Consider the following 24,419-nt stretch of genomic DNA (forward strand, 5'->3'; position numbering starts at 1 on the left):
TAATGCTTTTCTACATACAGCTTACCATATAGCTGAGAGGCCAAGTGCAGATACACAGATGGGACAAGATGAGTGGTACAGAGTCAGTTGGGATAAATAAATGAGTAGCTAAACTCAAGGCAATTTCTTTGTACAGTTAAATGAGGTATAAGTACAGTAACTGGTCTAAGTTAGTGTGTTGCAAGCTAGTCCAGGTGCAGAATGAGTGTATAGTCATATATGCCAGCATTATTATTATTATTTTGCTCACACCTTTTTCAGTAGTAGCTCAAGGTGAGTTACATTGGATATTTCGCTGTCCCAGGAGGGCACACAATCTAATTTTGTACCTGAGGAATTGGAGGGTTAAGTGATCACAAGCAGCAGCAATGGGAATTGAACTGGTTACCTCTTGATGTCAAGACTGGTGCTCTAACCACTAGGCCACTTAACTTACATAGCACATATTTGCAAGAGGGGTGAGTAGTGGGGCAGAGCATGGGAAGGGCATAGATGGGCTCCCTCTTACATACATAACTTACACAATACTGTAAGTTGCACGGGTACCTGCCACACTTATGCATTCACATTTACACCAGTTCTATGGCTGGCATAACTGCTAATGCTAGATGCATTACTACCTGGTTATGCTGTCTCTTCAACAGATCCACTTTGACTCAATATGCTCTAAAATTTTCAGTGTTGTAGGCCTCTTGTTCTGGAATGCCCTAGCTCTTCCACTTAGACAAAACAGCCTACTCTGATTTCTGCTCAGCTCTCAAAACTTTTTTATTTAAAGATGCTTTTCCCTCCTGACTCGGTCAGCAGCCTTAACTACTGCGGATCATCTTTGATTACAGCCACACAGAGTCCTGCACAGACTTCGTAACCAAGCTCTTATTTTTCTCCACTTTTGCGCTATCCTCTTTTTCTCTTTTCTTTTCATGATATGGAGTTCTTTTTTCCACTTATTTCCATCTTTCTATTCCACCATTTACTTTGTGTATAGTTATTTTATTTTACCTTATCTGTATATTATAGACCGCTTTGAAGGTCCCCCACACTAGGGCAGTATATCAAATTTTTATTAAACTTGGAAACATTTTTTATCAAAGAAAGTAGGTGCCTACATTCCCTTACCTCATAGGCTCCTACCAAGCACCCTCCGGATACTTAATGCTAGACAACATAGCTCTGTATGTTGTGTAACATTAAATCTCAGCTGCCAAATCTAGACCATTCCTCAAGCTTTGCTAGAACCCTTTGTGAGTTTTCCACACCTTCCAGAATATCTACCCTTGAGTATTTCTGCAATATCACTTATGAACCTGTTGAAATAACCATACTGAGTGATGACTGATTTACACGTGGCACACAACTGATAACAGGCCTTAGTAGTTGTCTTAAGAGTGAACTCCAGTTACTTCCCACTTAACCAGTTTCTAACCCAGTTCCATACCAAAGGGCACTCACTTTATTTATAAGTTGCATTTGCTGAAATCTGACAAAACCACAACTAGCATTCTCCCTTGATTCACCTTTCTAGTCACTCACTGAAAGAAATTGATCCGATTTGTCCGACAAGACCTACCTCCTTGGGAAAAACATATTGCCTTTGATCCCGGCATAACCCATCTTCTATTTTAGTGATGATTCCATTAGTTTATGTACTAGTGAGGTCAGACTAACCTAACCTCTTCCATATTTGTGAAGAGGAACCACATCCACCCATCTCAAGTCCTCTGGAAAGTAGGAGCCATAACCTAGGCCACGTTTCAAGGAACTATATTCCATCTAAACCAAGAAGTACAAAATCAAAGTCAAGCATTACAGACACTGCTGCATTGCACTGGGACTAAAACTGTGGGTTGTGCTGTAAACACTATAATCAAGACATTGTTTTTGTGCATCTGGTAGTGAATAGAAATAAATCAAAACATAGAAAAGAAAATAAGGTGACGCTTTTTTTTATTGGACTAACAATACATTTTATGATTAGCTTTCGAAGGTAACCCTTATTCAGATCAGAAATATGCAAATGTTGACAAATATCAGAATATATATGAAACACAAAAGCACAAAATGTGTTAAATCATGAGATGATTGTGAAAAATTACAAGAGCACCTTTCAAGACTGGGAGACTGGGCGTCTAAATGGCAGATGATGTTTAATGTGAACAAGTGCAAAGTGATGCATGAGGGAAAGAGGAACCTGAACTATAGTTAAGTAATGCAAGGTTACGCGTTTGGAGTCACCAACCAAGAAAGGGATCTCGGCGGTGTTGTTGATGATACGTTGAAACCCTCTGCTCAGTTTCCTGTGGTGGCTAAGAAAGCAAATTGAATGTTAGATATTATTAGGAAAGGAATGGAAAACAAAAGTGAGGATGTTATAATGCCTTTGTATCAGTCGATGGTGCGACCACACCTCAAATATTGTGTTCAAAAAATATTGTGTTCCACTATATAGTGGAATTAGAAAAGGTACAGAGAAGGGCGACGAAAATGATTTAGGGGATGGGATGACTTCCCTATGAGGAAAAGCTGAAGCATCTAGAGCTCTTCAGCTTGGAGAAAAGACGGCTGAGGGGAGATATGATAGAGGTCTATAAAATAATGAGTGGAGTGGAATAAGTACACATGAATCATTTGTTTACTCTTTCCAAAAATATTAGGAATAGGGGGCATGCGACGAAGCTACAAAGTAGTAAATTTAATACAAATCGGAGAAAAGTTTTCTTCACTTAACGTGTAATTAAACTCTGGAATTCGTTGCCAGAGAATGTGGTAAAGGTGGTTAGCTTAGCGGGGTTTAAAAAAGGTCTGGAAAGCTTCCCAAAGGAAAAGTCCATAGACCATTATTAAATTGACTTGGAGAAAATCCACTGCTATTTCTGGGATAAGCTGCATAAAATGTATTGAACTTTTTCGGGATCTTGCCAGGTATTTGTGACCTGGTTTGGCCACTATTGGAAACAGGATGCTGGGCTTGATGGACCTTTGGTCTGTCCCAGTGTGGCAGTACTTATGTACTTATTCCAATGACAGACTCACAGGAAGAGAGAGGGGTAGGTTAGGTTGGTTTTGTGCATCTGAAATTAATTGACTCAGTTGGACACTGTCCTGCAGAACTTCTATGGCCTTGACAATCATTGTATCCATCCAAGAAACACAAGCTGGTCAGGAAAGTGTTTTTACCAGTAGCCGCCTACCACGCCTTTGTAAAAGGGCCCCATAGAGTCTAAAAATAACAAACAGTTTTTATAGGTTAGCCAATATATTTGCTTCAAAATGGGTGGTCTATACTTGCAAACAACAAGAAGTGGGAACTGGATCATGCTCTTGAAGAACAGACTCAGGACGCCAGAATGGAATTATGGATGACTCGACATGGAACCATGCCTCAGGAGTCTTGATATGTATACTTGATTATCGTTGATGGTGCTTCTTGCGAAAAGAGCATGAGCTGATCTTCACAAAGACTATTGGTAAAAGAAATTGAGTAGCATCATCAACGATAAACAGCTTTTATAGGTTAGCCAATGTATTTGCTTCAAAATGGGTGGTCTTTACTTGCTGCATTAGCTGAAAATCTGACATGGATGTGCAGTTGGCAGTCAGACCTCTTTGTGAAGCAGACCATTGCACTGTGCAAGAGGATGTGGTATGCTACACTGCATGTGCTTTCCACTTGTGCCTGGGCAGCTCCTGAGATTTCACTGTAAAAGTTACCTTTATAACATTATTCACTTAGACCAATCATAATCCAATCGGTCTGCTCTTGAAGCACATTAGTTGGCTGAGATCAACAATCCATTCTTTAATTCAGTTCAGCTGTTGCAGACTAGTGTATTTTTAGCTCTGGCTGTCTTAGGGATGTGGACAGCCAGCTGCCACCGTCTCCTCTTCCCCCAGCACTACAACCCATGTAAAACCCTTGACTTGCACTGGTAGGGTGACTCCCATAGGTACTTATCTACTGTTCCCTATTCCAAGATGCATTTCAGCTGTTATTTTTACTACCAAAGTAATGAAGTGCATCAAGGGTTAATAATTTGTGTTTTCTCTGCATTCCGATTGTTTTATCCAGGCATTTATATTTTCGTATATTCACTCCCATTAATTAAAATAACATGACTGCAAAACTTGTAACTTGTCACACATTTTTTTGTGATTCTTCTGACATGGTTATTTCAACATCAGTTAGCTATGTAAGTGAGATTTCCTTTTCAACATATGTTTGTTCATTTTTTAATGTAACCCAGTAGGGCTAAAATTTCTAAAAAGAATTACCTGGGGCTTGGGCTGGCACCGGAGTTGCTGTGGTTGCTGGGCATTTGGGTCCGGTGGCAGGAGTGCTAGGCAGGTGTGGCAGCGTTTGGGGGTGGCTGAGAAGGTGCAGTGACAGAAGATGGGGGAAGGCGGGAGGCAGAGGGAAGCCCCGTTTGAGTCTGCATCGGCGTTTGATGTTGTATCAGTAGTGGCATCATGCTTGAGGGGTTGGCTAGGCCTGAAGTTTACCGGGAGCTCCAATGAAGATCCGGAGCGTTGGGGAGGAAATGGCAATGTTGGCTCAGTCTTGAAGAAGCCCAGAAGTCTGAAGAGGGAGTTTTGGGGCTTCAGGGAAAGCACAGGTCAAGATTTTTGTACATGCATGCGAACTGGAACTGTACTGCCGGTGGAAGGAGGCGGAATGCACAAGTTTGAAGACGACTTGTTGCAGAGCCATGTAGGGTCATGTGCCGGAAGAAAAGATGAAAAAAAAAAAACCCTTCATTTTCAGAAAAGAAAGGTATATGTAAAAATGAAAGAATTCATTTTAATTTATTTAAAACTTGGAAAGCTTTGTTGTAATAAAGGGGTGCTGTGTACATTTGTATTGCTGTTAATGTCTGGAGGCATGAGGGCCTCACGGGTCATAGTATGGTAAATTGCCTGTATTGTCAGATGAGAGAGAAATGTTGAAGAGAGTGGTTGTGCAGAGGAGTTTTGTGGGAAGAAATAGGTTTTTTGGTCACTTTGGTGGTTTTTAAATGAGGTTTGATTACTGTGTCAGTCAGAGGTGTGATTGCTTTAAGTTAAGTAGAAGCCTTCAGAGAAGTGTGATTGTCTGAGTAAACCGTGAAAAGACCTATGAGACTAAGTTATTTCCCTCAGGGTTCTCATTAAACATAATCAGGTGATATTAATGCTGACAGAAGGTAAAGACAGTACTGACAGACTCTGTTTCAAAATGTTATTTGTGACAGACTGTTATTATAAGAGTGAGATGCTGTCATTTGAAAAATTAATGAGAAATTGAGAAGGTGTTAATAATTAGTTTCTTGTCAGAATATGTGTGTGTGTAAGCTCAAAATAATTGTTGGGGTTATAAATTTTTTAAAAAGAAGGCATTGAATTTTAGCCCTCGAGAATTAAAATAGCTCTTGTTAAAAAAAAATTGCCACCCCCTGATGAACCTGTGACAAGCGGCTTCGAAAGAAAAAGTCATTTTGGCTAATATTTTAGTTAGTAAAATTACTAACTAAAGAGTTATTGAGAATTATTATCTGATTTGAACTGATTGCTGTTGAGTGGTTTCAGTCAGTTTAGTGACAAGCTCTACAAAAATATGCAGTGTTGTTGAGTTTAAGCAGTTCTATGCTGTTAAAGTAATGTGAAGCAGTTAATTGAGACCTTCCAAACGTGCTGAAAGTGGGTTACTTTGTGGGTGGGCTAGCAGGGATTCTAATTAGCTTTTAATTTTAAAAATAGCTAATCAGAGACAGTTGCACAAAATAAAATATCTTGTAAAAACAAAGATAAGGAGTAGGGTATTGCCCACTTGTTGTTTGTAAAGATAGGCAGCAGGTACCTGTGCGGAGGATTCCAGAGAGAGGCAAACAAGCTCCAATGTTAAAGAAAGGAGAAGAAAAAAGAAAAACCAAGGGTCCCTTTTACTAACCTGCGTGTCTTCGCGTGCCCAGCGCACACCAAAATGGAGTTACTGCCCGACTACCGCGTGGCTCTTGCGGTAATTTCATTTTTGACGTGCGTCCGATACGCTGGATTCTTTACCGCTAGGTCAGTGGCTGACGGTAAGGTCTCAGACCCAAAATGGACGCGCGGCAATTTTGATTTTGCCGCACGTCCATTTTTGGCAAAAAAAAAGAGAGGCTTTTTTTTTACAGGTGCGCTATAAAATGGATCGGCCCATGCCCAAAACCCGCACCTACACTACTGCAAGCCATTTTTCAGCTCGCCTTTGTAAAAGGACCCCTAAGGGCCGTGTTTACTAAGCTGTACTGTAGACGTTCTAACTTTTTAGTGCGCGCTAATGCTAGAGATACCCATATATTCCTATGGGCATCTTTAGCATTAGTGCACACTAATTTTTAGCGCATTCTAAAAAGTTAGCTCGCCTACAGCATGGCTTAATAAGCAGGGCCCCAAGAAAGACCAGCGAGACTGAGGTGAAAAAGATGGGCAAACATCACAAACGCAAAGACAGAGTTTAGACACTGTTCATTACTTACCTGATAGACTTGAGTCCTGAGAAGTAGTTATTCCTGTGAAAGGAAAAGATTGACACAAAGCATCAATTCTTGGTTGCTGGTGTTAAATTTCTGCTAATAGAAAGTTAACGTCAGAAAATCATTACCTATCTGACATGCATCCTGACCTGTTATGTAGTTTGTACACTGGATCCAGTTAGGTTGCTAAAAAGAAAGATTAAAAAAAACATTTGCTTACGTGACTGTGGGGTCCTTTTACTAAGGTGCCCTGAAAAATGGCCTGCGGTAGTGTAGAGTCATGTTTTGGGCGCGCCAGAATTATTTTTCAACGCACCTACAAAAAATGCCATTTTAAAAGTTTTGCCGAAAATGGGCGTGCTTCAAAATGAAAATTGCCGCACGTCCATTTTTTGTCTGAGACCTTACCGCAAGCCATTGACCTAGCAGTAAGGTCTCAAGCAGTAACCAGGTAGTAATGGTCTATGCACATCGAATGTCACTTGGAATGCATAGCTGCTGCATGTCATAAAATAACAAATATTTTTCAGACGTGTGCCAAAATTGAAATTACCACAAGGGCCATGCGGTAACCGGGCGGTAACTCTAATTTGGTATGTATTGGGCGCGCGTAGGCGCCTACGTGGCTTAGGAAAAGGGCCCCTGTATTACTTAAGTGTCTGTTTAAATTAAGAACAGTAAAATTTAGCTTACACCATCCTTGAACGTTTTCATTTTTCCTTACTCGGTCCCATCTCATTACCCCTTTTTCTAGGAAGTCCTCATCCTTCTCAGGGAAAGTTGTACCCAAGATATCGGCAATCGACTACAGATTAAGGATAAAAGTAGGGCCTACATTAATACTGCTTGGACAACTATGGGGTCCTTTTACTAAGACTCTATGTGCGCCCAGCGTGCACCAAAATGGAGTTACCGCCTGACTACCACGTGGCTCTTGTGGTAATTTCATTTTTGGTGCATGGCCAAAAAATAATTTTTATTTTTGGATGTGCATATTGGATGCTTGCCAAGTGGCATTTGGTGCGCATAGCTCATTACCACCTAGTTACCACATGAGACTTTACCGCTAGGTCAATGACTGGCAGTAAGGTCACAGACCCAAAATAGATGTGTGGCAATTTTGATTTTGCTGCACGTCCATTTTCGGCAAAAATATTTAAAAGACCTTTTTTACAGGCGCGATGAAAAATGGATTGGCGCGCGCCCGTAACCTGTGCCTACTCTACTGCAATCCATTTTTCAGCGCACCTTAGTAAAAGGACACCTATGTGTATCTATTTTGTCTTGTGTAAACCTTATTTGATCCCTGCTCATCTCTCTTCATCTGTCCTAAGCATCCTTAAATCCTCTCGTTTTAGTTGCTATTGTCTGTTGGTGGGGTACAGCAGACAATCACCACACACTTGGTAAAAAAAAGTATTTCCTTGCATTTTCTTTGAACTGCCCTACTTCTGGCCTTATGTTATATTTTATTACTCTGAAACTGATCCCTTTTTATTGATATCATAGGGCAGAGGTAGCCAACTGCAGTCTTCCAGAGCCACAACCAGGTCTGGTTTTCAGGTCATCCACAATGAATATGCAGGAGAGATATTCGCATATAAAGGAGGCAGTGCATGCAAATATGTTTAAAATAAAACAGACTTGCTTGTGACTCCTGAGAGGTAGAATTGGTAGATCCTGATAGAATGGGTGTAAAACATTTTATAGCAGTAAAGTGACATTTGAAGTGTCTTTCCCTCTGCTCTTATAATTTTTCCTCCATAACCTTCTTCATATTGGAATTGAAACTTCAGTTCCATCTGTGTTGCTCTGTGATTGCCTACAGGGAGGGGGGATGTGTATTAGCAAAATGACTCATAGAGATGTGTAAGATGTAAAATACCAGCTTACATATATAGAACTAGATTCAGTAAATGGCATTAAAAAAACAGCACAGAAAAAAAGTCTCCATGGGGCGCTATTCTATAAATGCTGCTCTGACTTGGGTACCTTAATTATAGAATAACGCTGAGTGCTGAGCTAACATTCATGCAAATGTGCATTCAGCCACGTTAGTGCTAGTATTCTATCATTTTAGTGTACAAATGACACATGCATTTAGGTGCTAAAGTTATGGAATGAGGGAGAAAGGGCTCATAATCTCAGAACAGTGGTTCCCAACTGTTATGTGTCACGAGCATCCAGGAGGCGTGTCACGGGACCGACACACAAAGCAGCAGGGGAGGGGGTTTATTTTCTGTTACAGCATGGCCTCTCTCTGCTCTTTCCTTTCCTTCCCTCCTTGCTACAAATCTAGAGCCTCCTTCTCTTCTGACCTCAGCCTCCCCCTCGCCTGCGACTCCAGCCCCTTTCCTTCACCAGCCCCCTCTTCCAGCGGTCAAACCTCACCTCTTTCCTGGCAGCAGCAGTCATAACTAACTTCCTGGGCCGACCCAGAGCCTTTCCACTGCCATATCCCACCTTCTGATGTAACTTCCTGTTGATGCAAGAGCGGGACGGGACGGCTGCAGAGGAAAAAGGGTTGAGAACCACTGTCTTAGAAAGAAGTTAAATATAGAATGGGTATACCGCCTGAATGGAAGCACTTACGGAATGGGATTAACAATGCGGTATCTAAATCACATGAATCTAGTATCAGTTTAAATAGTGATTCATACACACTTAGGGACCCTTTTACTAAGGCACGGAAGCATCTCCCCCTATGTTCCCGCCCGTAACCTCCGCTCACAGGACAAATCCCTCCTTTCAGTTCCCTTCTCCACCACTGCCAACTCCAGGCTCCGCTCATTCTGCCTTGCCTCACCCTATGCGTGGAACAATCTTCCTCAACCCATACGCCAAGCCCCCTCCCTACCCATCTTCAAATCTCTGCTTAAAACTCACCTCTTCAAGGCTGCTTTCGGCACCTAACCTTTCGTGATATATAGTATGCCCTATCAGACGGACTCTACATTTGTCCGTTGACTGCACACTTATCTTTAGATTGTTTAGATTATCTCTTGATTGTACACCTGTCTTCTAGATTGTAAGCTTAGATCGTACCCCTGTCTTTTAGATTGTAAGCTCTTTGAGCAGGGACTGTCCTTCCATGTTAAATTGTACAGTGCTGCGTAACCCTAGTAGCGCTTTAGAAATGTTAAATAGTAGTAGTAGTAGTAGTAGCATCTACGCGCGCCCAACTCAAGGCAAATGGAGTTACCACCCGGTTACTGCGTGGCTCTTGCGATAATTTCATTTTTGGTGCGTGTTCGGTACGCATGGCTGAAAAATAATTTTATTTTCAGACACGCTTATCGGACGCGTGCAGATCATTACTGCCCGGTTACTGCATGAGACTTTACCGCTAGATCAATGGCTGGCGGTAAGGTCGCAGACCCAAAATGGACACGCAGCAATTTTGATTTTGCTGCACAACCAGTTCTGTGGTTGGTGTAAGTCCTCACTTATAACTTATAGACACATATTTCTTTCAGAGATTTGGATGGGCTGCAGTGGAGCTTTTCAGAGGTGTCAACATTAACTTCAGACATTTTAGGACAGTGCTGGGCAGACTTTTACAGTCTATGCCCTGAAAATGGCAAGGACAAATCAAGACCAGTTATATATACATATGAAGTATCACATACCATATATAATGAGTTTATCTTGTTGGGCTGAATGGATGGAGGTCTTTATCTGCCGTCATCTACTTTGTTAGTATTCTATAAAGGAAGGTAGGAGCTTATGTTGTTTTGTAGAATAGGGTCCTACCAGTTACCCAGTTATGGATTTACCCCCTTTGAGGGCAGGGATAAACAAATTTGGGGGCCCTTTTACTAAGCCGCGTAGGCACCTACATGTGCTCGACACGCGCCAAATTGGAGTCACCGCCCGGTTACCATGTGACCCTTGCGCTAATTTCAATTTTGGCAGGTATCGGCTACGCGTGTCTGAAAATATTTTTTTATTTTCTGGCGCACGGCAGCTACACGCGTCAAGTGGCATTTGATGCGCATAGACCATTACCGCCCAGTTACCGCTTGAGACCTTACTGCTAGTTCAATGTCTTGCAGTAAGGTCTCAGACCCAAAATGGACGTGCTGCAATTTTCATTTCGCCGCACGTCCGTTTTCAGCAAAAAAAAAGGCATTTTTTTGTAGGTGCGCTAAAAAATAATTCTGCGCATGCCCAAAACACGCGTCTACACTAGCGCAGGCCATTTTTCAACGCACCTTAGTAAAAGGACCCCTTGGTCAGATTTACCCTAGTTCTGGTTTTGGGATGTTAATATCTTACCCTATTCAGTTACATAAGGAGATGGGGGAAAAGTCTGAACCACTTCAGCCAATCCTAAATCAGCAATGCTCAGCCCAGTCCGCTTGCATTTTATAATACTGAAAAATGAGGAGGTACTAAGCAGGATTAAAAGAAGAAAAATATTTGTATATGTTTGTTTGAGACATAGTTTGTATATGATATAGATTATCATTCCCTGTCTATAGTATGTTGAGTGGATCCATTGGTAGTGAATTTAAAACTCGGGATGTGAGGTAGTGACGTATTTAAGCTAAGTGCGTCAGTGATGTACGCACCTCTTGTCAGACTCGGCACCTTAAAAATCCTCTGTGATGCAGTCTTCACCAGGGTAGAGGCAGTGGCAGCGACACTCATAGACTGCTCGCAGCCTGGACCGGGACTTCCTTCCTGAACCGTCCCGTCGAGCAGGATGGTTTAATGAAGACTGCAGCAGAGTGGATTTTAAGATACGGGGGATAGGGAGGCGGGAGACGTGGGCAAGGGGCAGATGCACCCCCTGTAAAAATTCCCTTGCTACATTACTGAGCTGAGAGGGCATCGCAGGTTCCACTCCTCCATTCTATTTTAGTCCTGTATTCTTACTCAGTAGCAAGTGATTCAATAAAGGAGTGACGATGTAGAGCAAAAGGAAAGTAGGCACCTACCAACCTTTAAAGGTATTAGCACTTACTCATAGATTCAGCAGATACATATTCAACTGATATCAGTTTATAAGCCAATCCGCCTCAACCCAGTCCTCTGGCACACCAAGCCCCATCGGGTTTTCTGGATATCCACAATGAATAAGTACACACGATCACTTCCATTTGAGTAAATTGATTTCAGTCTAGTTACAGTAATTAATGTCTCATCATAAAGTAACTACGCTTAAGTCTTCCTTATTCCTTATTGGATAAGATCTGTTAAGGGAAATGGATTAACCATATGAATAGTAGAAAGAATATAGACAAAGAACTTAACGGACAGTACCTCAGGTTGAGAGAGTGAGAAATTGTTTTAATAATGGATATATGAATGCTTGGTGAGAGAGTTAATAGTGTGGGTATGTAATGAGAAACTGAGAAATTTGAGGAAGCACAATTAATTATATCGCTTAGGAGATGTTTTAGACGTGTTTTGCAATAAAATAAAGTTGAACAATGAATATGTATGAGAGCAATATGGGGTAATCCTATAAGGTGGACATCAACATTTAGGCACTAACCCCTGGATTCTGTATATGGTGCCATAGGTTATGCACAGAAATCCAGGCGTATTCTGTATTCCGCATACAACTTAATTGAATAACAAGCCAAGCAGCACTGATAATTGGTGACTTAACAAACAATTATCGGCACTAATGCACACCTTGCTAGGCATATTCTATAAAGTGATGTGCATTTGAAAAGGGGGCATGGCCATGGGCATGGAATGGGCAGTTCGTAGGCATTCCTAAAACAATGTGCGCTTTTATAGAATATGCCTGATCTGCACATAAATTAGGTGCGGCCATTTATACCAAGTTTTACTTGGCGTAAATGGCTGCACCTAAATTTAGTCACCAGACCAAGTACTTCAGCATATTCTGTAAACTTCACCTTATAAATCGTACTTAACTTTAAGCAACATTTTTAGAATATGCTTAGGCACATTATTTTTCAGCGATGATTTTTTTTCAGCACCGTATATTGAATCTAATTCTAAATACATTCGTAAATGACCAAAGAGACAGTGCATGCAAATCTATCTCATGCATAGTCATTCTGGATATCCTGAAAACCCAATGGGACTTGCTGTCCCCCGAGGACTAGATTGAGGAGCCCTGTTATAAACTGCCTGCATAATTGTAAAGTCACAATAAGAAACCAGGACTACCCAAAAAACACCTTATGAGTAACCCGATGAAAGAAGTGCTATACTACCAGTTAGCAGTATCATTGTTTGCTTGTAAGAGTGGGTAATATCTGAGGGTACTCTACAAAAAATATAATTTATTCATGAATGGCTGAAAGTATAACAATTTTTGGTACAGGTAGAGGTAGTCCCGGTTTCTTATTGTGACTATATTTTATGTTACCAGAGACAAGGATATTAGGATTTCAGACTCTGTAATTGTAAAGCAGTGGCGTTCCTAGGGGGGGTTGACACCCGGGGCGGATCGCCGATGCGCCCCACCCCCCACCCCCTAGGTGCAGCGCCCCCCCCAGCGAAAGGACATCCCCCTCACAAAAGACCCCCCGGGTGCACGCCGCTGGGGGGGTGCCGCACGTGCCTGTCCTTCGTTCGTTCCATGCTCCCTCTGCCCCAGAACAGGAAGTAACCTGTTCCGGGGCAGAGGGAGCATGGAATGAACGAAGGACAGGCGCACGCGGCACCCCCCCAGCGGTGTGCACCCAGGGCGGACCGCACCCACCGCCCCCCCGTAGGAACGCCACTGTTGTAAAGTCAGACTTTGCCCATGTGAATTCTCACTTGCAAACTACACAGGATTGAAGATGTGTGTAGTTACAGGATATTGCTTTTACATATGTGTGTATGTATGTAATGAGATCATTCACACATGCACTCAATGCTTAATTGTTGATGTCCACTGTATAGTATTACCCCATACTGCCGATAAGTTCATATTGTATGTTTCAAATTATTTTGTAGATTACTGCTGAAATATATACATACACACTCCGGAATATTTGCAGATTAGCTTGCTTTGCCATGTTCAAAGGAAGTTCTCTCTAGCACCTCCTATTCCCCTCCCCCCACAAAAAAGGATGATATACTGTCTGTACATATATGCAGTATGTGTCACCTTTTTTAGGGAGTGAAGGAGTTGTATGTTAAACAGAAATAGTCTTTAGATATGGTAAAGCAAGCTAAACTGTGGCATTTAGTAACTTGTATTTTGATTGAGGTAATTAATGTATTCAAGAGTGACAGTTTAATTTGTATTTGCATTTTCCTGAGCACAGAGTTCCATTGTGGATTCTCTGTTGTGATGCGTCTGGAACCATGTTAAAATAGTGTTTACAGTGCAGAAAATTCCTCTAATTTGCTTTCCTTCCCAAGAAAGGAACATATCGAACTGTAAAAAGATGATTTTACATGAACTTGTTTGTAAACCAATTTATTTTCACACCATATATGAAACAAATCACGAGGATACCAGTGTGTCAATGAATCCCTTATTTTACTATCCATTTTCTTTTTTCTGTTTCTAGGAGCATCCGATGCCTTCGAAATATTATCCACTGGAACCTGATCACAACATTTATACTAAGGAATGTGATGTGGTTCTTGCTTCAAATGATTGATCACAATATTCATGAAAGTAATGAGGTAAAGACAACATGCAGGTTGGATGCCAAGTCACCCAAAGTGTGTATTTTTACTAGGAAAAAGCAGAAATATGCTGGTAGGGGGGGGGGGGGGTGTATTTTCTATTGGAGTCTTTGCATTCCTGAAGTTGATAACTTTCCAGATGCATGCTGTTTGCTTCCTGGGGTCAGCGAGATTTTTTAAGCCTCATTGTTTTTGTCTGATCCTTGTTTTTTTTTTTTTTTTTTGCTTATCTTATTCACAGTACTCTGAGGCCATGTGTTGTTTTTATTGTTGGTAGGTGGTTTTGTTCTTGTTTCATGATTTGTTCACTGTCTTGCTGTTGCCTAGAAAGGCAATCAATCAAGTTAATTGACCTTCAATCTTGTAGGGATATATGGGGCAAATCTGCAAACTACGTATGTTTACATGCATAAATATTTAGAATACCAGCACGTGCATGGGTCTGTGTTCTGTTCTATTTATCTTATATAATCCCGGATTCTATATAAGGCAAGGTGAGTTGCGCACGTTAAATTGGGCATGCACCCAATTTACACATGCACCATGAGTAATGAGCCAATGAGTGGTGATGATTGGCTGATAACTAATTAGCACTAATTGGCAATAATTGGAATTTACTTGCACATTTTTTTAGGTGTATTCTAAAAAAAGGCATGCGTAAATTCTAACGTGTGTAACATGGGAGGAGTGTGGGCGTGTCGGGGGCATTTCTTAAATCTACGAGCGTGGTTATAGAATTTGGGGAGCATGCCTACATTCAGATGCAGGTATTTCTATCAGGTTTTCAGTGCCATAAATGACAGCACCTAAATGTAAGCATATTCCCCGGCACTATGCGCTGTTTAAATTCCAAACTGCGTTGTTTTCCACCATAAAAGGTTATAAGAATGTAATTCTCAAAAGGTCGCCTGAAGTTAGATGCTTAAAATATGTGAACTAAACAGAAATTCTGTAATGTCAATCACGTTCGTAATTTCCATTATCCCCCAGATTCTGTATAGTGCGCCCAGAGATCTGCACCGAAATCGGCATGGATTCTATAACAAGCTAATGAGCACTGATAACAGCACTTAACAAGCAATAATGAGCATTAATTGGCACTGATTAGAATTTAGGCGCACAACTCGCTAAGCTCATTCTGTAATGCAGTATGCCAAACTTCTAAGATGCGCAGGCATAAAGGGGCATAATTATGTGTGGGGAAATGGGCATTTCATAGCCGTTCCAAAATTTACACGCCTAGTTGTAGAATATGGCGTAGTGTGACTAAATCTACATGCAGGGATTTACACCAACTTCGTTGGTGGAAAAGGATGCGCGTAGATATGAACTAAGCATATTTATTTATTTATTTTTATTTATTTATTTTATTTTTATTTTATTTTTGTTACATTTGTACTCTGCGCTTTCCCGCTCATAGCAGGTTCAATGCGGCTTACATATTATATACAGGTACTTATTTGTACCTGGGGCAATGGAGGTTTAAGTGACTTCCCAGAGTCACAAGGAGCTGCCTGTGCCTGCAGTGGGAATTCGAACCCAGTTCCCCAGGATCAAAGTCCACCACGCTAACCACTAGGCCACTATTCTGTAATTGGCGCCTAAATCTAGGCACTGATTGTAGAATACGCTTAGTCAGCACTGATTTCAGTGCTGATTTTTTTAGGCGCCATATATAGAATCTCCTCTTATATGCCTAACTTTAGGCGTGAGCACATATGCTAGCTCAATGGCTGATGCAAATGCTCACACCTAACTGTTGTCAGTTGAATAGGTAACTGGCAGTATTACATAACCTTAGTAGCCTCTCCCATTACCACACCCTTCCCTAGCAGTTGCGCTGAAGAAGTTATTCGCTAAGATTATAGACTACTAGCTTAGTGACAATTATCGATAAAAGCCCATTAGCACCTAATTTAACAATTAAGTTATGCATGTAACTGGCAATATTCTATCTATTTATTTATTAATTGCTCACACCTTTTTCAGTAGTAGCTCAAGTTGAGTTACATTCAGGTACACTGGATATTTCTCTGTCCCTGGAGGGCTCACAATCTAATTTTGTAGCTGAGGCAATGGAGGGTTAAGTAACTTGCCCAAGAACACAAGGAGCAGTAGTGGGATGTGACCTGGGCACCTCTGGATGTCAAGGCTGCTGCTCTAACCACTAGGCTACTCCTCCACTCCAATGACCTATGTGCTAATGTTGTATGCTAAGTGTTAAAGTGAGCGTGCAAGATTATAGAATTAGAAGGAAAATAACTAACCTGTTAAAAGCCTCAAATTGTTGAACAGTACTTTATGCATTTTCTCCTTCAGGCTTGGTGTCGATGTATTACAACAATCTACAATTATTTTGTGGTGACTAACTTCTTCTGGATGTTTGTGGAAGGATGCTACTTACATACCGCTATTGTAATGACGTATTCTACGGACAAACTGCGGAAATGGGTCTTCCTATTTATAGGATGGTGTAAGTTGGTTGTTTTGGGCATCCTTGTATGTTGGCAGAAAACACTGAAATGGATATTTTGTTCATACTCTATATCATTTTAAAGTAAAATTTACAGCTCTAAATTTCCTTTCCACTGAAACACATTTAAACCCCCGTTTTGCACAAAGCTTCATGTGGGAAATGGGATATCCAGGTTGGAATGGTCACATTTTCTGAACATTTTGCAAAAGGATTTTCTTCCAAACATGAATTTGTCTTTAAAATATGTGTAAGGTTGTAGCCACGTACATCTGGAGAATGATTTTACAAGGATATGTCCAGACTCAGGGCCGGTCTTAGCAAGTGCGGGGGCCCTGTGCAGACCAATTTGGTGGTGCCCCACCCTAGCCCTGCTCCCACCTAGCTCCACCTCACCCTAGCCTTGTCCCATCTAGCTCCACCCCATTACCTTACGCGAGGTTATGCGCATAAAAATATGGTGGGAATGGAGAGAGGAAAGGAGTGGAGGGGGAAGGAGGAAAATAAGGGAAAAGGGGAAGAGGGAAAAAGGGAAAAGAGGACGAGGGAAAATGAGGGAGGGAAGGGAGGGTACATAAGTACATAAGTAATGTCACACTGGGAAAAGACCAAGGGTCCATTGAGCCCAGCATCCTGGCCACGATAGCGGCCAATCCAGGCCAAGGGCACCTGGCAAGCTTCCCAAACGTACAAACATTCTATACATGTTATTCCCGGAATTGTGGATTTTTCCCAAGTCCATTTAGTAGTGGTTTATGGACTTGTCCTTTAGGAAACCGTCTAACCCCTTTTTAAACTCTGCCAAGCTAACCACCTTCACCACGTTCTCCGGCAATGAATGCCAGAGTTTAATTATGCATTGGATAAAGAAACATTTTCTCCGATTTGTTTTAAATTTACTACACTGTAGTTTCATCACATGCCCCCTAGTCCTAGTATTTTTGGAAAGCGTGAACAGACGCTTCACATCCACCTGTTCCACTCCACTCATTATTTTATATACCTCTATCATGTCTCCCCTCAGCCTTCTCTTCTCCAAGCTGAAAAGCCCTAGCCTCCTTAGTCTTTCTTCATAGGAAAGTCGTCCCATCCCCGCTATCATTTTAGTCGCCCTTCGCTGCACCTTTTCCAATTCTACTATATCTTTCTTGAGATGCGGCGACCAGAATTGAACACAATACTCAAGGTGCGGTCGCACCGTGGAGCGATACAACGGCATTATAACATCCTCACACCTGTTTTCCATACCTTTCCTAATAATACCCAACATTCTATTCGCATTCCTAGCCGCAGCAGCACACTGAGCAGAAGGTTTCAGTGTATTATTGACGACGACACCCAGATCCCTTTCTTGGTCCATAACTCCTAACATGGAACCTTGCATGATATAGCTATAATTCGGGTTCTTTTTTCCCACATGCATCACCTTGCACTTGCTCACATTAAACATCATCTGCCATTTAGCCACCCAGTCTCCCAGTCTCGTAAGGTCCTTCTGTAATTTTTCACAATCCTGTCGCGAGTTAACGATTTTGAATAACTTTGTGTCATCAGCAAATTTAATTACCTCGCTAGTTACTCCCATCTCTAAATCATTTATAAATATATTAAAAAGCAGCAGTCCTAGCACAGACCCCTGAGGAACCCCACTAACTACCCTTCTCCATTGTGAATACTGCCCATTTAACCCCACTCTCTGTTTCCTATCCTTCAACCAGTTTTTAATCAAGGACATTTCCTCCTATCCCATGACCTCCAATTTCCTCTGTAGCCTTTCATGAGGTACCTTGTCAAACGCCTTTTGAAAATCCAGATACACAATATTAACCAGCTCCCCTTTGTCCACATGTTTGTTTATTCCTTCAAAGAATTGAAGTAAATTGGTCGAGCAAGATTTCCCCACTCAAAAACCATGCTGACTTGGTCTCAGTAATCCATGTCCTTGGATGTGCTGTGTAATTTTGTTTTTAATAATAGTCTCCACCATTTTCCCTGGCACCGACGTCAGACTCACCGGTCTATAATTTCCCGGATCTCCCCTGGAACCTTTTTTAAAAATTGGCGTTACATTGGCCACCCTCCAGTCTTCCGGTACCACGCTCGATTTTAAGGATAAATTGCATATCACTAACAGTAGCTTCGCAAGCTCATTTTTTAGTTCTATCAGTACTCTAGGAAGAATACCATCCGGTCCAGGAGATTTGCTACTCTTCAGTTTGCTGAACTGCCCCATTACGTCCTCCAGGTTTACCGTGAAGTCAGTAAGTTTCTCCGACTTGTCCGCTTGAAATACCATTTCCGACACAGGTATCCCACCCAAATCTTCCTCGGTGAAGACCGAAGCAAAGAATTCATTCAGTCTCTCTGCTACGTCTTTATCTTCCTTGATCACCCCTTTTACCCCTTGGTCATCCAGCGGCCAAGTGAACAAGTTTAATAAACATAATTTAAAAAACAGCATAGAAAGACTTTACTGAAATACATACATAACCAACTCCAACCCAGGCTGGAACTCTCTGCCACGGCCCAACCTTGAGGAAGGAAGTTACATCGCGGGGGTGGGCAGGCCACGCGCCGCGGCAGACAGAACAAGTTCCGATGGCAGAGGAGAGACAGCAGACCAGGTGAGCGGGCCAGGCATCAGGAGGACGAGGAGCAACTGTGCCTGCAGTGCTTCAGCTGAGTTTGCCATGCCATTCAGTCTTTAGAGCCGCAGAGTCAAGATTCAAGAAGAAGAGTTTGCATGCTGCATTATGCACAGCGGGCAGCAGCGCAACAGTCAGTTATGAGGTGCCGGTAGGTACCATGGGCCCATGGCAGGAGTTTGGGGGGGCCCTTGACCATCACTGCCAAGGTCAGGTGATGTCATGGCGAGGAGACCAATGGCTGGTGCGCATGGCACTGGAGCTGCAGAAATGATTATGCGCAGCACAGACAATGTTCAGGGTCAGAGGTGATGACCAGCAGCGGCTGCGGGAGAGGTCTGGCTCACTGGCTGGGACTCGGAACATCCGGAGCTGGACCGGGAGGAGGCGGAGTTGAGACGCGCCATGGGGCCCCTTAGTGTGAGGCCCTGTGCAGTCGCACTGGTCGCCCTTGCCTAAGACCGGCCCTACGTGCAGATATGACCTTGATTAGAATCATCTGCATAGAATTGCTGATACCTCAGCTTTCATGTATAAGTGCTTGTACTTACCGTGTAAATGTGAAGGGTGCTTTTATAACAGGGTGCCTACAAAAAGTGCTATTTAAGGCACCTATGTAACAAAAGTAGGCATTGTGTGGATAAAAATGCACCTTACTTTAAGGCATATTCACTTACACCAGTCCTAGAGCTGTATAAATGGCAGTGCTTAGATCAGTGATTCCCAAAGCTGTCCTGAAGGAGCCCCAGGGTATGAAGGAAAGAGAATCCAAAAACACACAAGCAAGAGCAAGTAGCCAAAGGTGTACAAGGAGCCTTCAAGAATGGGGGTGTTACAGCTATACTTCATTGAACAGACTCAACATGGTCCGAGTTTCGGCAAAACCGCCTTTGTCAGAGGTCTACACTTAGGCGGTTTTGCCAAAACACGGACCATGCTTCTTTGGCTACTCGCTGGAGGAACCCCAGCCACTCAAGTTTTCAGGATATTCACAATGAATATTCATTTACGTTTCTATCCCCGTGAGAAATTTCTTCAATAAGTTACATTTACTATATTACCTCTGCTTAGTAACTTTAGGCGTTTTCAATATATAACAAAACTTTATTTATTCAATATTTCTTTTACAAATTACACAACCTTAAAACCCACCTTATCCTCACTATTTCAATCACATACATACATGACTATTCATGAGATCGATTTGCATGCATTGCCGCCTTGGTATGCATATCTATCTCATATATATTCATTTTGGATATCCTGAAAATCTGACTGGCTGAGGTTCCCCCAGGACTGGTTTGTGAACCCCTGGCCTAGATGTTAGCAAGGATTTATGTAAATTATACTGTTGCATATTAATGCTGTCTGCCTACTCTCCATGCAAACTCTTCCTACACACGCACCTGTTGACTAAGGGGTCCTTTTACTATGATGTGCTGACGCACCTGTAAAAATTCCTGTTTTTATTTTGACTGAAAATGGACATGCTTAAAAATGAAAATTGATGCATGTCCATTTTGGGTCTGAGACCTTACCGCCAGCCATTGACTTAGCGGTAAGGTCTCATGCGTTAACCGGGTGGCAATGGTCTACGCGCATCAAATGCCTTTTACCGCCTTGTAGCACCGCGCACCAAAAAATAAAAATTATTTCCTGGCGCGTGTAGTGGATGCATGTCAAAAATGAAATTACCACCCTGGCCACGCGGAATCTCGGACCTGGCATGCGTTAGGCATGCACAAGCGCTTACGCAGCTTAGTAAAAGTGCCCCTAAGTAAATACCCTTGAGAAACACATCTACCTTTACACTGGTTGTGATTTTATAAGAGGTCATTTACACACATACATTACCACATACAAGGGTTAATGACTAAAATCACCCCCAGTCTGGTGCAAATATCTGAGATCAATTGTATGATCAGCAACATACATCAGATGTTGAATAAGTTGGAAAAAGTTCAGGTCATCTCTTATGGAGAGGTTCAACCCAGTTGTACTGATCAATCTGAATATTAAAATTCACTAAAATTATGACTGTAGGACAATATAGGCCAATCTCCATACTTTTTTCTGTCAGTTTTCTATAGGAATTTGCTAATGCATGGATAGCTTAGCAGTAGGAGGTCCAAAGATCTGAATGCTGGGCATCCTGAATTTATGGATCAGCCTGAAGTAATTTAAGTCTTACAGACCACTGGAATCCAGACTGGTGTGAGAAAGAATTTTTAAAAAATGAACAGGACCTAAGAGTGAGCCAATGAATCTAAAAAAGGGTAACCAGGAGTCAGAAGGCTGAATCAACAGGCCAACATAAGGGTGTAAGTCCCATAATTCTGGTGTACCTCAAATTCTGTGGCCTGCTCTTACCTGGGTCAGTCAGAGTTTTATAATGGCATTTTTCATCTCTCAAGTGCAATTCACTTTTACCCATTCTATACCACTCAGGATTTTGTAGACCTCAACCATATCCCCCCTCAGCCATCTCTTTTCCAGGCTGAAGAGCCCTAACCTCTTTAGCCTTTCCTCATATGAGAGGAGATCCATCCCCTATATCATTTTGGCCACTCTTCTTTGAACCTTTTCTAATTCCGCTATATCTTTTTTGACATATGTTGACCAGAATTGAATGCATTACTCAAGATGAGGTTGCAGCATGGAGCAATACAGAGGCATTATAATATTCTTAGTCTTATTTTCTATCCCTTGCCTAATAATTCCTAGCATCCTGCTTGCTTTTTTGGCTACTGCCACACACTGGGCAGAAGATTTTAGCGTATTGTCTACAGTGACACCTAGATCTTGTTCTTTGGTGCAGACTCCTACGGTGGACCTTAATATCAAGTAACTGTGATTTGGGTTATTCTTCCTAATGACGAGATTGGGTGGCAAAACCGGTGGCGGGAGACGGAGATGGTGCTGGGCAGACTTATACGGTCTGTGCCAGAGCCGATGGTGGGAGGCGGGACTGATGGTTTGGAGGCGGGGATAGTGCTGGGCAGACTTATACGGTCTGTGCCAGAACCGGTGGTGGGAGGCGGGGCTGGTGGTTGGGAGGCGGGGATAGTGCTGGGCAGACTTATATGGTCTGTGCCAGAACCGGTGGTGGGAGGCGGGGCTGGTGGTTGGGAGGCGGGGATAGTGCTGGGCAGACTTATACGGTCTGTGCCCTGAAAAGGACAAGTACAAATCAAGGTAAGGTATACACAAAAAGTAGCACATGTGAGTTTATCTTGTTGGGCAGACTGGATGGACCGCGCAGGTCTCTTTTCTGTCGTCATCTACTATGTTACTAATGTGCATCACTTTGCATTTGTCCACATTTAATTTCATCTGCCATTTGGATGTCCAGTCTTCCAATTTCCTCAGGTCTTCCTGCAATGTTTCACTATCTGCACGTGTTTTAACAAACTTGAATAGTTTTGCATCATCTGCAAATTTAATCACTTCACTTATTGCAATATCCAGATCATTTTTAAATGTTAAATAGCACCGGTTCCAGTACAGATTCCTGCAGCACTCTTCTATTCATCCTCCTCCTTGGCGCCCCTGCCCTGCCCACTGCAGTTAAGAAGAAAAAAATGATGGATAAGGAGCAAATTTGGCAACCCCACCCCTCATGGGGTCGCACTGGAAGTATGGCCCTGGAAGGATGACATCATAAGATATTTATTAGCTGTATAAGAGCATCTTCACTGGCTAATTATTTTAATGACTTTCTCACAACAATGTGACTAGCTTGATTCTAAGTCAGTGAAAATACATTGGTGTTTCTTTTTCTTAAATGTGCTTATTGTTGTTTCCTGTTTTCTTGCAGGTATTCCTTGTCCAATTATTGTTGCCTGGGCTATTGGCAAACTTTATTATGAAGATGAACAGTAAGTGTTTTGATGTAAAGAGGATGGCAGGGCTGTGTGATGACACAGTGCTTTCATACAGTATGTGTCTCTGTTAATCTTATACTAGACTTTGGGGAACATTCACAGTGCACAAAATGTGAGGTATTTTGTCAATCACATGTTATTAAACTAGAATATAGAATTAATTTGAAAGCTGTGCATTGCTAATTACCTGCCACCCCTTTCCACTTTTTAAGTCAAAAATATGGTATGTAGGGTTGGCAAAGCTTGGAAAGATCCACGTTGATTGGCTAATGTAATGTGGATATAAGGGTACTGAATCCTACATTACATTGATGAAAATACAGCAATAGGTTAGATCAGTGATTCCCAAACCTGGTCCTGGAGGCACCCCAGCCAGTTAGGTTTTCAGGATATCCACAATGAATATTCATGAGAGAGATTTGCATGCAGTGAAGGAAGTGCATGCCAATGTCTCTCATGAATTTTCATTGTGGATATCCTGAAAACCTGACTGGCTGGGGTGCCTCCAGGACTAGGTTTGGGAACCACTGGGTTAGATATTAAGCTGATTTCAGGAAGGGAAAACAATCATCCCTAGGGCTTCTGATATTAGGTGTTTGTAAATGTATTTATTTATTTATTTATTTATTCATTCATTCGTTCGTTCGTTCTTGTATCCCACTATTATCCAATAGCAAGTTTCAGTTCAAAGTGGCTTACAGTTTACAATTATTGAGTTTACATTGATGTGTGTGGCTTACAATTTTCAATAGACAACATTTTTCAATAGGTGTGGTACATTGGTGCATTATGAATTACAAAGTGATGTAGAATATCATTAGCATGTGTGGTTAACCATAGAATTTCTTGAAAAGGTATGTCTTTAGTTCTTTTCTGAACTGGAGATAGTTTATCAAACAATTTTTTTCAACTGATTTAGATGTTCTTTGAAGAATACTAATGTGTTTTTATTGTGCGGGAAATAATGCTAGGTGCCTTTTCTGGCTACTTCACTATAATGTTGTGATATGTTCTACAAAAATAATAAAAGTCATATACAAAATGCAATACCCAGGGTCTGTCAGAAGGGAGGGGGGCAAGAAGGCCACCTGGCCTGGGCCTTACTCAGAAAAGGGGTTGTATTTGGAAAAAATAATTTTTTAATATTTGTTTTAACTGAACATGAAATTAATTTGGGTTGATGAAATTTATTTGCTTTGCTTTTTGTGTACGAATGTCTTGGTAACACAGAAAGGGGTAGATTCTCTAAATGGAGGGCAAATTTCAGTGCCAAAAAAAAAATATCAAAGCTGAATGGTATTCTGTAATGCGC

General features: G+C 41.8%; 1 protein-coding gene across 4 annotated transcripts in view; it reads left to right on the forward strand.

Moving 5' to 3' along the window:
* Nucleotides 1-24,419, forward strand: part of CRHR2 (corticotropin releasing hormone receptor 2) — a 452,797-nt gene that overhangs the window by 361,849 nt on the left and 66,529 nt on the right. For all 4 annotated transcript variants that reach the window (XM_030197833.1, XM_030197850.1, XM_030197841.1 and 1 more), the window contains 3 exons: nucleotides 13,985-14,102; nucleotides 16,425-16,578; nucleotides 23,041-23,101. In XM_030197833.1, coding sequence (XP_030053693.1) covers nucleotides 13,985-14,102; nucleotides 16,425-16,578; nucleotides 23,041-23,101 — 333 coding nt within the window. The remainder of the gene's footprint in view (nucleotides 1-13,984; nucleotides 14,103-16,424; nucleotides 16,579-23,040; nucleotides 23,102-24,419) is intronic.

The sequence above is a fragment of the Microcaecilia unicolor genome, chromosome 1 (genome assembly GCF_901765095.1).
Source record: "Microcaecilia unicolor chromosome 1, aMicUni1.1, whole genome shotgun sequence".
Taxonomy (NCBI): Eukaryota; Metazoa; Chordata; class Amphibia; order Gymnophiona; family Siphonopidae; genus Microcaecilia; species Microcaecilia unicolor.